Source organism: Palaemon carinicauda, chromosome 1 (assembly GCF_036898095.1).
Source record: "Palaemon carinicauda isolate YSFRI2023 chromosome 1, ASM3689809v2, whole genome shotgun sequence".
Classification (NCBI taxonomy): domain Eukaryota; kingdom Metazoa; phylum Arthropoda; class Malacostraca; order Decapoda; family Palaemonidae; genus Palaemon; species Palaemon carinicauda.
The window spans coordinates 247,404,239-247,419,605 of NC_090725.1; the positions used below are offsets into that span (position 1 = coordinate 247,404,239).

The 15,367-nt window shown below is 44.4% G+C and overlaps 1 protein-coding gene across 2 annotated transcripts in view; it reads right to left on the reverse strand.

Annotated features, from left to right (window-relative positions):
- The window catches only part of LOC137654904 (protein regulator of cytokinesis 1-like), a 147,964-nt gene that overhangs the window by 55,453 nt on the left and 77,144 nt on the right, over positions 1-15,367 (reverse strand). For both annotated transcript variants that reach the window (XM_068388819.1, XM_068388821.1), the window contains exon 9: positions 11,797-12,017. In XM_068388819.1, coding sequence (XP_068244920.1) covers positions 11,797-12,017 — 221 coding nt within the window. The remainder of the gene's footprint in view (positions 1-11,796; positions 12,018-15,367) is intronic.

Sequence of the window (15,367 nt, forward strand, 5' to 3'; positions counted from 1 at the left end):
CAGGACCAAAGCAGACGTTTATCCACTCAATAAATATGGTCCTCGTGACCCAGGCCTTAGCATTAGACTTCCAAAATACCGAGAGCCTCTCCCGTGATATTTTGTGCCTTGAAGGCACGAGGATTTTCTGAGTGGTATACCAGTAGGGGCTTAATTTTTTAGTCCCCACTGGCATTTGCACAAAATGCGAGCGTTAGTCTGTCCTTCATTGGTTTATGGCCAGGAAGTTTCCTTTCTTCAGCTGTGATATATGTACGGTGGGGCATTTTCTTCCAGAAAAGGCCAGTTTCATCGCAGTTAAAAACTTGCTGAGGAATGTAGCCTTCTCTGGAAATTACTTTCTCAAACTTCTTGAGGAATTCTGCTGCTTTCTTGTCAGAACTGGCCGCCTCTCCATGCCTGACGACTGAGTGAATACCAGTCCTCTTCCTAAACCAATCAAACCACCCATGAGAAGCCTTAAACTCTTGGGGGGCTTGCTGCGATGTTCCTTCGCCTCCGCCGTCTCTCTGGACTTCCATGAGATCGGCATAGATGGTGCTCGCCTTGTGCGAAATTACCGATTGCGTGAGTGTATCACCAGCGATTTCCTTCACTTTAATCCACAGAAGAAGGAGTCTCTCCATCTCGTCGTTGATTGAGGTTCTTCCACTGGCAAGGACAATCATGCCTTTAGAAGACTTACTTGCTTTAATGGCTTCCTTGTTCTTGATGATTGTGACAATCGTTGACTGGTTACGGCCATATGTACTAGCGAGGGTAACGATGCGCATGGTTTGTATTTCTTTATTATCTTCAGCGTCGTTTCCATAGTAATCATCTTCTTACTTCTCCCTTTAATATTACTAGCAATCTTGGGACCAAGGGCTAACGTATTGAAGTTGGAATTCAGCACTAAAATGCACAAAAAATACGATATCGCAAGCACTCACATGAGATCAAGTCTTTACGAAACACACACGAGATTCTGAACTGAGCGCGCGATTAACAAGAGAGAGAGAGAGAGAGAGAGAGAGAGAGAGAGAGAGAGAGAGAGAGAGAGAGAGAGAGGCAGCATCTCTCAGGCATTGTGGGAGGGATTTCGGCCAATAGCGTATCGGCATCTTAACGACGCCGACCAATAGCAGACCAGCTTCTAGTGACGTATGAGCGTGGTGTGAGGCGAGTGACTCGCACAGTCGTACGCGTACCGACCGCCAAATTAGAATTTTGGAATTCAATGCCATAAGGTGGGGAAAATGCCGTAACAAAGGGACGAAAAAACATCGTATTCCACACCATAACGTGAAAAAAACGTAAGCTGGGGACGCCGTACTCTGGGGGTCCACTGTATGTATGTATGTATGTATGTATGTATGTATGTATCTATCTATCTATATATACATACAGATGCTCCCCTACTTACGAACATTCGAGTTACGAACAACGGTACATACGAACACAAATTGAAGGAAGTCCAAACATGTTCGTAAACATCCGTAGATTTCATTTCAAGTTAAATTCTCTCTCTCTCTCTCTCTCTCTCTCTCTCTCTCTCTCTCTCTCTCTCTCTCTCTCTCCGTATTTTGATTTTTAATGCAGTTAAATCTTCATATTTCTTTGAAAATTATTAAAAAAAATTTTATATCCTTATTCGATGTTTCAATTAAGGGAATAGTAACGGATCGGAAGAAAACCACTTGATTTGCCTCTCGCCTTCCGTCAGAAGAAATATAACGTCATCAGACTTTTGGCATTTTTTTTTTATTTCTTAACATATTAGAAATATCTTCAAGATGAATATTACATCAGCGCCAATGTTACAGAAAATAAGTTTCCCTACAGTTCTTATTATTAGGTATCATGCGAAATCGTTGTAGCTCTTTCTGTGTGTGTGTGTGCTCGCTCTGTCAATCGCATATGGGTAGTTAATTCTAAAGCTTCATACAGTATTCAATTTTTCGTTCAATATTAAGCCTTCATATTTCATTAGACATTATTGTGTTTAATTATGGTTTATTAAAGCACGTTCATATTTTTTTTTAATTTCTTGAGCATTGCAATAATCAACAATTACTTTTGATTTACTTTTGGTTGGGAGATCAGCTGATCTCAAGGTGACGCTGCAGTATCACGATTATGCGCACATATAGTACGAATAACACTGATTTATATAATTTTCTTGATATTTGAAATCTCTTCATAGTGAATATTACAACAGCGCTAATACATTATAGGGTATCACATTTTCCATACAGTTCGTTGATAGACCTTATTATTAGTTATAAACGGAATACGCAACCCCCCTCTCTCTCTCTCTCTCTCTCTCTCTCTCTCTCTCTCTCTCTCTCTCTCTCTCTCTCTCTGTCTCCGTATTTTGATTTTTAATGCAGTTAAGTCTTCATATTTCTTTGAAAAATATTAAAAAATTCTTTATATCCTTATTCGATGTTTCGATTATGGGAATAGTAACGGATCGGAAGAAAATCACTTGCTTTGCCTCTCGCCTTCCGCCAGAAGAAATATAACATCAGACTTTTATTTTCTTAACTTTACGGTAAGTTGTACTAATCTCATAACTAATGATACAGACCACTAAAACACTTGATATCGTTACTCGGTGTTTCGATTATGAGAATTCTGTAATAAGATTACTCGGCAACATAATGAAAGGAAATCATTCGGTTTGTCAGCGCTCTTCCACCAAATACATGACGTCACAAGATACGTGACGTATACTCTACAAAGAATGATTCCGTCGGTCAAAATTAAAATAAAACAATTCAGTAAACTAACCTTCTGCATTTTATTTAACAATACCAAAACAACCATGAAGCAGTTAAATGCACAGTACTGTTACATACAGTAAATACAGTACGGTACAAGTCAGCTGATTTGATAAGCGTGAAAAGGTAAACGTTACAGTACATAATGCAAATGGCCGCTTGTTTACGTAAGTTTCTAGCAAAAAAATTGGGTAATGGAACAATAAAATATCTTTCAGTACATTTATTTAAAAAGGAATTAATGTACAGTACTGTACTAAATGTACAGTACACTATATTTACTACGATTTTACTTAAAGTCAACTGATTCAGAAATGCAGTGCATATGTATGGCCGATTGTTTGTGCAAGTTTCCATTATGTAGTGTGCAGTACAGGATAATAAAACAACATACTGTACTGAACTTTACAGTATTATACAGACTACTGTAATATGATAAAGTAAAATATTTGTAATAACCTATTTTATATGAAATGGGGCTATTTGTTGACTTCTACTGCTGAAAATCGTAGACATCTGAGTTAGGTTACGCTTACTCCAGACCAAAATTTAACACTAACGACTTACGAACAATACGACTTACGAACAGACTCTCGGTCCCTATTGTGTTCGTAAGTTGGGGACTGTCTGTATATTATATATATATATATATATATATATATATATATATATATATATATATATATATATATATATATATATATATATATATATATATAAAACGGATTTTGAGTGAAGCGAAAAATCTATTTTTAGGTGAGATAGCCATGTCGTCCTGATGGAAGGTTCCTATAAGTAGCTTCCTAAGGGATATTTGACTACAGTGATATTCCTAGAGAATTTACTTTTAGGTCTCCAGAATTCTAACTCCTGGCGCGAATATTGTTAAAATTTCTCTTAAGGATATTGCATAAATCAGGGGACGTATATCTTGATATGACACAGCAATCTTCACCCGAAATAGCGTTTTCGCATCGAGGGGGAAGAGTGGGAAAAATAGAAGGGGAGCCGTTATCAAAGTTACCCTTTCTCCCATACTACTATTGAGTATCTAGATGGCGTCACATCCAAGATGGCGGTTATTCCTAGTTGCATTGAGCATGGTGCTACAGATATAGTAGTTTCGGGAGGGATCCTGCCAAGGCCTTTTCTATAGAAAAGGAGGGTGGGTCCATCAGGACGACATGGCTATCTCACCCAAAAATAGATTTTTCGCTTCGCTCAAAATCCGTTTTTTGGGCTCAAGCCATTTCGTCCTGATGGAAGCTTACCAGAGAATTACTAGAAAGTACTGTACCTGTGGATTTCATAGGTGCCTTAACCTTGGGATAATTTTTCTATGGTCATCCGGACCATTGAGACAAATGGTGTTACCGTTATCCATCATTACCACTAATCATAGACAATGTTAGTGCTACCTGCCCCCTGCAGGGAAGAGTCATACTAAACGGTAGACAGGGGCCTCAAGGGTCGTCCTCGTGCTGTGAGGAGAAAAGTCTTTTTGAACCTGCAGGTTCTCCTCACATTGACCCTCCGGGGTCTTGTGACAATCACCCTTTGGGTTGGCGTGATCGTGAGCCTTCGGGCCTCGCCACTAGGAACTTACGAGTTTCAGTTACGTTGAGCTTTCTGGCTCTCGTAACAATGGTTACTCTGAGCCCTCGGGCTCTAGTTCCATCAGTCATGCTGGACCCTTGAGTTCTCGTGACAGAGATCTTGGTCTCCCATTACTCTAACCTTTCAGGGTCTCGTAACCCTGGTTATGCTAAGCCCCTGGGCTCTCGTGCCTCTCGTCACGCTGACCGTTTGGGGTCTCGTGACAGAAAAACTTCGGTTTCCCTTTGCGCTGATCCTTCGGGATCTCGCAACCCGTTACGCTGAGCCCTTGGGCTCTCAAGCCTTTCGTCACATTGAACCTGCGGGTTCTCGTGGTAAAGAAACTTCAGTTTCCTGTTGCGCTGATCCTTCGGGGTCTCACAACCCAGGTTACGCTGAGCCCTAGGGCTCTCGTGCCTCTTGTCACGCTGAGCTTTCATGCTCTCTCGTGGTAGGGAACCTGCGGTTTCCAGTTGCACTGACCTTTCGGGGTCTCGCAATACCAGTATTGCTAAGCCTCTGGGCTCTCGTTTTGGAGGCTACGCTGGTCTCTCGGGTTCTCTTAGTTGGGAGTTCTCTCCTTGTCCCATAAATCCTATGGGTTCACGGGATTACGCTGAACCTGTCAGTTCTCGTGACGCTCGTCATTTAGTTTCAATCTCATGACAGAGAGTCTTCACTCTCTCGTCGCGCGGAGCTTTTGTACTCACGCAACTGGCGCTACACTTGAAACTCCGGGTTTTAGAGCTCTCATCCTATTAAGTGTCCGTCTTAAAGAAGTTAGTGACGACGTTCCTCAGGGTCCTCGTCGCATGGATTCCTATGGGTCGCACGACCGGGGTTTACGCTCCTCGGTTGCCTCCCCTCCTGGTTTTCCCCCGCTTGCTCAGGCTCAGGCGACGCAGCGACAAAAGTGCCGCACGACGCGTTTGGAGCGTCAGCGCTTGACCTTCCAGCGTCTCGTGCTAGAGAGGGTTCTCGCGATCTGTCATCCTCGCAAAACCCCTCTCGCCTTTTCCTCAGACGAAATTCTATCGCCGTTTCTGGCTGCAGAAGACCCCTCCCGGAGTAACCCTTCCTCCAGGAGAGATGTCCATCAGTCTCTCCAGTCTCAAGGGCTTCCATCACCTCAGACATCAGTCGCCCACGGGACAACGCCCAGACACTATCCCTAAGTGTAGGCCTGTGCCGATCTTGCCTTGCCTGCTGGGAAACCTCCTATAGGTAAGAGGGCTAAGAAACCTTCCGAGGTTCCTAAGCCCAAGGAGCCGTGTTTTCCTAAGGACCTCCCTCTCAGTTCTTCGTGAGCCTGTGACCCACCTCCCCATGGCTTCAAGTATCATTCAATGTAATGCGTCAGGCCGTGACGGGTGTCACTCCCCGCTCCCAGTTATTAGGAGGCACTCCGGAATTCCTTTGTTGCCCCCTCTCATTCCTGGGGCTTCCCTCTGGTAAGGAGAAACCCTTCTCCCCTCGCAAGAGACCTAGGGAAGAGTGTGTGCAAGAACTCCAAGGTAGCCCCTTGCAGTTCATGGTCCCACAGGCCAGACCTAAGTGGAAGAGGAAAAGAATCCCTCCGTCCTCCTCCCAAAGAAGACAGGGTAACCTGCTACAGGGACTCTTTTCGTCCCTCCCCAGTCGAGATAGTGCCTAAGGAGGTATGACCTGTGACTGGGTGTTATGTGCTCCCTCCGAAGGCGGATTACCATCCAGCCTGCAGACCAGCAGAGCCTTCCAGGTCCTCACTGACAGAACACCTGCCCAGGGCAGGGAGCAGAAGGATCTATTTACCATCCCTAAATCATCGGCTTGGCTTCCCCCTTCGCTGTCACCTAGGCAGGCGGAAGCAAGCACATCCTCAGTAGTTTCCCTGTCTCAAGTCTATCCCGATGATGACTTCGACCCACTCTGGGCTCCTATGGGTGTGAGTTAGGATGTGAAAGGGCAAAGCGATCCCGAAGACAATGCTTTGCCAGCTGTCGCTTCCCTAAGCTAAAAGAGGATGAGAAGAAGGAATCAGAGCATGCCTTCTGGCAGGTCTTAGCCTGCATTCAATCCACCAATGGGCTACAAGATCCATCAGTAGCCCCTCTGGATGGAAAGAAAACTGTCCTCCACCAGTTTTACGGTACTCGGATACCCGAGGGTCAGTAGAGCTCTGCCCTGGTCACAGGGGTTAAGGAGTGCCAAAGAGAAGGCAGTGTCCCAGGCAACTGAGGCCACCTTCACTCTCAACTCCAACTCATCCTCCAAGCTCCTTCCTCCTCCGTATGTGTTTCAGAGGAGGTACTACGAGATCCTCGGGGAGTCTCTCCCTACCTTGCCTCTTGATTATTCCATTGAGGCACTCTCAAGAGCTATGCCCTTCAAGAAGCATACGGGACTTCCAGTTTCGTTCTTTGTCTCCGAGATCCTCAGCCAGGAGAAGGTGGTGAAGTACGCCATGCAGGCGACTTCACGGCTCGACTTCTGTACCAGACTTTCCTACTGTCTGGTACTCGGGTCTAGTTCCTCTCTCATCAGGTGGTGAACCTCTGGGCCAACACCATCCTGAAAAGGAGGGATGCCGTCATGAGAAGATTCCACAGGAAACTCTCTCAGGCCGAGGTGCCGAGACTTATGAATGCACCTTTCGAAGGGAATTCCCTGTTCATCCCGAGGATGTCGTGCGGATGGCAGAGAAGTGGAGACTTCCTCATCCAAAAGGTCTTAACAGCCAGGACTTACACTTCTCAGCCACAACAGAAACCACCTCCGAAACTGCAAACGAAGAGGGCTAGAGACCCGAAAAATAGTCAAAGGGGGTCTAAGCAAACCCTTTGTGGTAAAAAGTCCTTTCGTGGAGGAAAGGGAAAGAGGGGATTTGGCCGAGGCCAATCCCATTGGGACAGGCAGTTCTCCCATTTTTCCACATGTAGGGGGATGCCTGCAAAGTTGCTGGCAGAGGTGGCTTCACCACGGGGCTGAGCCTTGGACAGTCGAAGTAATTAATTCAGGGTATCGCATCCCGTTCACTCTCTCTCTCTCCCTCCACTGACTGAGTGACGCTTCCATTGAACTCCTATGTAAAGGGATCCGCACTCCTGAGGAGTGTGCCCTCAGGGCAGAAGCCCAGACCATGTTAGAGAAGGGTGCTCTCTAAGAGGTCCTGGACGGGTCCTCAGGCTTTTAAAGTCGACTCATTCTTGTAAGAAAGGCATCTGGAGGCTGGAGACCAGTCATTGACCTCTCTGCTCTGAATGGAGACAGCCGACACTGTCAGACAAGCAACAAGACCGCAGGACTTCATGTGCACTCTAGATCTGAAGGACGCATACTTCCAATCCATCCGTCTTCCAGGAAGTACTGTATCTAGGATTCATGCTGAACCAAAAGCATTACCCGTTCAGGGTGCTGTGTTTTGGTCTTTCCTCAGCACCTCAGGTTTTCACAAGTGTGTTCGCCCTAGTGTCATCTTGGGCTCACAGATACGGCATTCGTCTCCTAAGATACTTGGACGACTGGATGATTCTGGCAGACTTAGAGGATATCCTTCTCTGCCACCGAGACGAGCTTCTAAGGTTTTGCCAGGATCTAGGGATCGTGGTAAAGTTCGAGAATTCTCATCTGCTTCCCTCTCAAGACCTGGTATACCTAGGCATGCCCATAGACACCTTAAGGCACAAAGCTTTCCCATTAGATGAAAGAATTCGGAGTCTAAGGATGATAGCACAGGTCTTCCTCAGGCGGGAAGAGCTCCCAGCGCAGACTTGGCTTTGCCTTCTCGGTCACCTTTATTCTCAGACCTGAGTGGTTCCCAACAGTCACCTCAGGATGAGATCTCTCCAGTGGCATTTGAAATCCCAGTAGAATCAGTCCAGCGATTCCAGGGATCATCTAGTCCTCATAGGTCTAGAGGAACGGTCAGATTTCTGATAGGGGCTGGGGGATCCGAAATTCTGCAAAGGGGTCGATCTTGTCATCTCTTCCCCGGAGTTGATGCTCTTTTTGGATACATTAAAAGAAGGGTGGGGGGCCCCCATGCTGCACCATTACATCTCCGACCAATGGTCCGAATCAGAAAAGTACCACCACATAAATCTCTGAAGAGATGAAAGCAGCCTTCCTGGCCCTCAAACATTTCAACCAGGTCCTGGCGGGGCACTCAGTGGAGTTGATGAGCAACAACACCACAGTAGTACCTTATCTGAACAAACAGGGTGGTACCTTTACGCAGCAGCTGTGCCATCTTGCAGTAGAGATACTAAGATGGGCAGAGGACAGCTAAGTGACCCTATCAGCTCGCTTCACTTCAGGCAAGCGGAATGTGCTAGCATACAAGCTGAGCAGAGCGACTCTGATAGTTGGCACCGAGTGGTTTTTTAATCCTCTGATAGCCAACAAAGTCCTGACTTTGTGGGGTTCCCTGACTGTGGATCTGTTTGCGACAGCCCTGAACTTCGTACTCCCACTTTACTGCTCCCCAGCCTCGCATCCCTAGGCTCTTTGGCAAGATGCTTTTCAACAACGGTGGATAAACCTGGATGCTTACGCTATTCCCCAGTTCTGTCTGATGAGAAAAGTCCTCAACCATGTACTAGCAAGAACCACTTGCAAAAGACTCCTACTATAGCTACGCCATGGCATCATGCAGAATGGATTCCGGAGCTTCTGCAACTCCTCACGGAGATCCCGAGGGAGCTCCCTCCACGCACGATCTACTGAAAAAACCACATGCCAACATCCTACAAAGAACCGTAGCTTCCCTTCGGCTTCACGCCTGGAGACTGTCCAGCACCTCCTCACACACCGAGGCTTTTTGCAACCAGTTGCTGCCACACCTAAGAAGATCCACAGAGGCAGTTTACCAGGCAAAGTGGTCAGTTTTCTGTGGTTAGTGTTGTGGAAGGGGTCTCTCCCGTCAATGCTACTATTCCTACTATAGCGGAGTTCCTTGTATACCTTCGGGAAGAAATGGTTCAATCGGTCTCGGCAGTCAAAGGCTACCGCTCAGCCTTGAGTCTCACCTTTAGACTGAAACTAGTTGATATTTCCTCCTCGTTGGAACTTTCTTTGCTCATACATACTAATGAACTTATTTGTCCACAGTCAGAGCTTGGACATCCTCCTCGGAACGTGGTTCGGGTCCTTCGGTCCCTGAAGAAGTCCCCTTATGAGCCATTATGCCAAGCTTCCAATCACCACCTCATATGGAAGACAGTGTTCCTACTCGTCTTGGCTTTGGGCAAGAGAGTCAGTGAACTGCATGGTCTATCTCCTGATGTCTCCCTCTCCAGGAGCTGGGGAGAAGTAATCCTCAGCAACGTCCCTGAGTTTGTGGCTATGACTCAAAATCCGGGTGTGCTGGACTTCAAGTTCAGACCATTCCAGATAGTCTTTGTTCTGTGAACAAAGATCTAGACCAACTGTTATTATGTCCAGTAAGGAGTCTGAGATGTTACTTGAAAAGAACAGCAGCAGATCGCCCCCGTTTGCAAGCGCTTTTTATTAGCACGGGGAAGGTCAAGAGGAGAGTCACGAGGAATACGATTTCCTCTTGGATCAGGAAATTGATTGAGAAGGGTCTCAATCCAGACCCTTTTCCGTCCAATCAACTCAAAGCTCATGACGTCAGGGGCATTGCAACCTCGCTAGCATTCAAGAAAAACTTCTCTGTGGTACAGGTATTGCAAGCGGGCATGTTGAAGTGTCAGAAGACCTTCTCCGCCCACTACCTGCAAGACGTAACCCATAAGATCACGGAAACCTTTTCCATTGGTCCTGTGGTGGCCACACAACAAGTGGTCTAAATGCCTCAAGCTCCTTGATGGACAGGTAGCAGAGGATTGAGGGCTGAGGTTACCAGGGTTAGTCTAGGGGGAATGAGAAAAAATGTCTGGCTTCTTTCTTCCTTTCACCTTCTACCCCCCTAGGGAAAACAGCACCGCAATACCACAGCAGAGTTGATCTCACCTCTCTGCAGGTAAGGCTCATTTCCCTAGTGCATTCTGAGTGTTTACATAATACTTTGTTACGTCCCCAATACTTCTTGAGGGAGGGTATTGGGTAAGTCTTAGAACTCTTGGCTGGTACTCGAGTTCCTACGTAAAAACAGGCCACTAGTCTCTCTCACACAAGCTTCTGCAGGCCACTATCAGTGCATTACTTTGTAGCAATATTTGATTTTAGCGAGGCCAGTTGATAGGACTTCCTCCCTCCTAAGATTAAGTCGCCCCCACAAATAGCAAAGGGCCCCTCTTACGAACCATTACGTCAGGCTTCTGATCCCCACCTCACATGGAAGAAAGCGTTCCTGCTCGTCTCGGCTTTGGGCAAGAGAGTCAGTGAACAACATGGTCTATATGCTGATGTCTCCCACTCCAGGAGCTGGGGAGAAGTAATCCTCAGCTACGTCCCTGAGTTTGTGGCTAAGACTCAAAATCCGGGTTAGTCTAGGGGGATTGAGAAAGAATGTCTGGTTTCTTTTTTCCATTCACACACACACACACACACACACACACACACACACACACACACACCGTTGGAAACAGCACCGCAAGACCACAGCATAGCTAACCTCACCTCTCTGCAGGTAAGACTCATTTCCCTTGTGCATCCCGAGTATTTACACAATACTTTGTTACTTCCCCAATACTTCTTGAGGGAGGGTATTGGGTAAGTCTTAGAACTCTTGGCTTTGACTCAAGTTCCTACGTAAAGACAGGCCACTAGTCTCTCTCACACAAGCTTCTGCGTTACTTTGTAGCAATATTTGATTTTAGCGTGGCCAGTTGGTAGGACTTCCTCCCTCCTAAGATTAAGTCGCCCCTATAAATAGCAAAGGGTTTGTATTTGCGCTGGAATAAATAATAAATTTGGAGATAATTTGTATTTTTCCTAGCATACAAACCTGAAGCTATTTATACAAATTGGCCCACCACCCTGTCCCCCAAGACGTCCTGCCAGAAAGCAAAAGTGCTTACTCAGCCGACTGGTGTGAGTGAGCAGGGTAGGCGGTTTACCCCACCGCCACCCGCTAACTAGCGGATGGGGGTAGTTATCCCACACTAAAATTGTCTTGGCTAGTCCTTCAGCTTTGCAAAAAGTAATAACCCTTATAAATAGCTCCAGGTTTGTATGTTATCAAAAAATACAAATTATCTCCAGATTTGTTATACTCATTCTCAAAATCAAAGCTGTATGATTTTTTTGAAAAAGGAGTGAACAAAAAAAAAATCATCATCAATAGATATGATATACCTAATGATAAAAAAAAATTCCAAGGGTTCAATCAATTTACAAACAAGTTTTCATCCGTTACATCTTAAATATAGGGAACAAGGGGTTTGCACTTGGCTTTGCAAAATTCCTTATTTTCATCACTTATTAGCATTTTCATTAAAAAAATGAATGGTACATAATTCTCATTTAAACTTTACTGAAATAATATACTCACATTTCTCACTTTCTTTTTTGCTTTCTCTTCCTGAAGCAGAGCACCACCTCTGGTATTAAAAAGACGACTTGGATCTTTGGCTTTCTCTTCAAGCTCCCACATCTGAACATACAAGTTCATGAATTGATTGACCATTTCTAATATTCCAATATTGTCCTGATGAAACTTCTTCCATTTTTTAACTTCATTCTCATATACATCAAGTGTCTCTTCATCAGCACCTACATGAAAATTATGCAAGAAAATACAGATATTTTCCCAAAGCAAATATACGTCTCAATGTTTATTCTTGCCATAAATTTATCATTGCAATAAAGAAACATAAAAATTATAAATACAATTATGCCTTAACAGCAAATTCACAAAGTATATCTATCAAGAAAACATTGATAAATACAGGATCTATCTAGAAAACAAATTGACATAAAAGGAATTTCCAAATTCTAAAAATTCAAAAACAGAATCTGAACAATACAAAAATTTAACTTCACTTTGACTCATTGGATTGAATGCAATTTCCATCGGTTCACTAGGAGTATAACCATAAAATAATCAGTAACTGATAATTAATGTAACTCTTGCAAAAAATAATACTTGAAACACAAGCTTAGGATAGTAGAAGATACAAAGGGTCATAAAAAAATCTCTACAAATTTCTATTTTCCATTTTCATTGTGACCAAGCTTTTCAAAGAAAATAGCAAATGAATTTCAGGAAGATTCCTTGAAATTAAATATTTATTCATAAAACCTGATCATTTCTCATGTAAAAAAATCTCTTATTCATACCATTATTTATGGTCTTTGGATATTTGTGGACACTTATCTTTTTATAGAAAAATAAAGCCAAATATCTATGGGCCAACCCTGTAAATTTACAAAATTAATCATTTTATGATCAGCTTCCTTATAGTCAAAGAAAGGATCTGCTTTTACAAAAGAAACTAAGAAGGTATTTCTTGTGTGATACATTGCTAGTCTGTTAGGCTTTAAAGGTGAAGATGACATAGAGAGAATATTGAAGATTGAGTCGACATAGATTTAAAAGTAACCTTCCTCAAAATGCTAGGAAATTTATTTTTCATCACTTTCAAAACTTGATCAAATATAAAGGTCTGAGAATACTCATATACCTAAGAAGACTGCAGAATATGCAGCTCCCTCGTAAGACTTGCAAATATTTTCTTGATACAGTAAACAAACTCTTACCAATAATATGAAAATGGAGTTTTTATGATAAAACAAAGTTTTATGAATACTTACCTGGCAGTTATATATATATATATATATATATATATATATATATATATATATATATATATATATATATATATGTATATATATAGCTGAGTCTCCGACTGCGGCAGAATTTAATCGAAAATCGCGGCAACCGCCTTGTGGTGGTTGTGTGGTTAGATGGTTAACAACCCTTACAGGGTGGTACTTGGAATCATTCCCATTTTCTGTTCCTCAGATTATCTTTGCCCGACCTGTCTCCTGAGGGGAGGTGGGTGGGCTTTAATATATATATATAACTGCCAGGTAAGTATTCATAAAACTTTGTTTTATCATAAAAACTCCATTTTTATGAATAGTACTTACCTGGCAGTTATTTATATATATATATATATAGCTGATTCACACATTTGGAGGGAAACAGACAGAAAAACATAGTTGGGGAAACAACAAAAGAGTTGTAGGAGAACAAACACCTTGATTCCTTACCTGCTAAGGTAGCTGACTTCAAAGGCAACTGTCTCTAGAATCGCTTTCCCTTAGGAGTGTTCAGCCAGGAGTAGACCTGCTACGCTGCAAACAACTCAATCGAGTCTGTCAAAGGGGTAGGACCAACAACTTGACTAGACTTCAGAAACTACCTTCCCATATAATAAAAACCTGCAACCTTACTAAAGCTAACCACCTAACCTTGCAGAAATAGATATAAACTATCTATCTGGACTGAGGGAATCGTACCACAAGACGCGGACCTCAGACAACCATAAAAAACACAAACCCATATACAAGTACATAAACTAAGGTTGAGTAGGGGTAGTAACTCCTTTGCCTAATACAGAAGCCGCAGCTACGTATGGGCCCAAGGTATAACACTTGTCATAGTCCACTCTTACCTCTCTGAGGTAATGAGAAGCGAAGACAGAGTTGCTCCTCCAGAACGTTGCGTCCATGATCTGCCTAACTGACATATTTTTCCGGTATGCCAGCGAAGCAGCAATGGCCCTTACTTCGTGAGCCCGTACTTTTAACAGGGCGAAGTTTTCTTCCTCACAAAAGAGGTGGGCTTCCCTAATAGTTTCCCTCAGGAAAAAGGACAAAGCGTTCTTTGACGGGTTTTTGAGGATCCTTCACCGAACACCATAAGGAGTTGGAAGCACCCCTCACGCTCTTATAGTGTGGGCCAAATAAGCCTTGAGAGCCCTAACCGGGCAGAGGAGGCTTTCCTGTTCCTGACCCACTAGATTCGTGAGGTTAGGGACTTCAAAAGTCCTGGGCCAGGGTTTCGAAGGGTTCTCATTCTTGGCGAGAAAGTCGAACCTCAAGGCACAAACCGCTCCATTTAGGGTGAAGCCTACACGCTTCTCGATTGCCTGGACCTCGCTGATCCTCCTGGCAGTCGCTAGAGTCAAAAGGAAGAGGGTTTTCTTAGTCACATCTCGCAGAGAAGCTTGCGAGATAGGCTCAAACTTCCTGGAGCACAAAAACTTAAGCACCACATCCAGGTTCCAAGAAGGGGGTCTTAAGTGCACCTGCTTTGTTGTCTCAAAAGACCTAATGAGGTCCTGCAAGTCCTTATTCTAAGATAACTCTAAGCCTCTATGCCTGAAGACGGTTGAGAGCATGCTCCTGTATCCTTTAATGGTAGATACAGCCAGCTTAGCATCCTGCCTGAGGTACACAAGAAAGTCTGCAATCTGGCTTAGAGAGGTAGAGGATGAGGAAACCTTGCACCTCCTGCACCAAGCTCTAAAGGTCTCCCACTTTGACTGGTAGACTCTTTGTGAAGAGATCCTCCTTGCCCTGGCAATAGCTTTCACTGCTTGTGCCGAAAAGCCTCGAGATCTAACGAGCTTCTCGACAGTCTGAAGGCAGTCAGATTGAGAGCGAGGGGGTTTTGGTGAAATCTCTCAAAGTGGGGTTGTCTGAGAAGATCTGGACTTGCCGGGAGTCTTCTTGGAAAGTCCATCAGCAACCCTACCACTTCGGTGAACCATTCCCTCGCAGGCCAGAATGGAGCCACAAGGATCATTCGTCCCGAATCGAGGAGAGCAAATTTCCTGACAACCAGATTGATGATCTTGAACGGGGGAAAGGCATACATGTCCAGCCCCGTCCAATCCATCAAGAAGGCGTCCACTGCAACAGCTTCCTCGTCCGGGACCAGGGAGCAGTAGTTGGGGATCCTCTTGTTTAGACCGGAGGTGAAAAGGTCTATTACAGGTCTGCCCCACAACTTCCAGAGGCTCCGACAGACATGCGGGTTGAGAGTCCACTCTGTGGGAAGGACTTGTCCCCTCCAGCTGAGCATGTCTGCCCTGATGTTTCTCTGCCCTTGA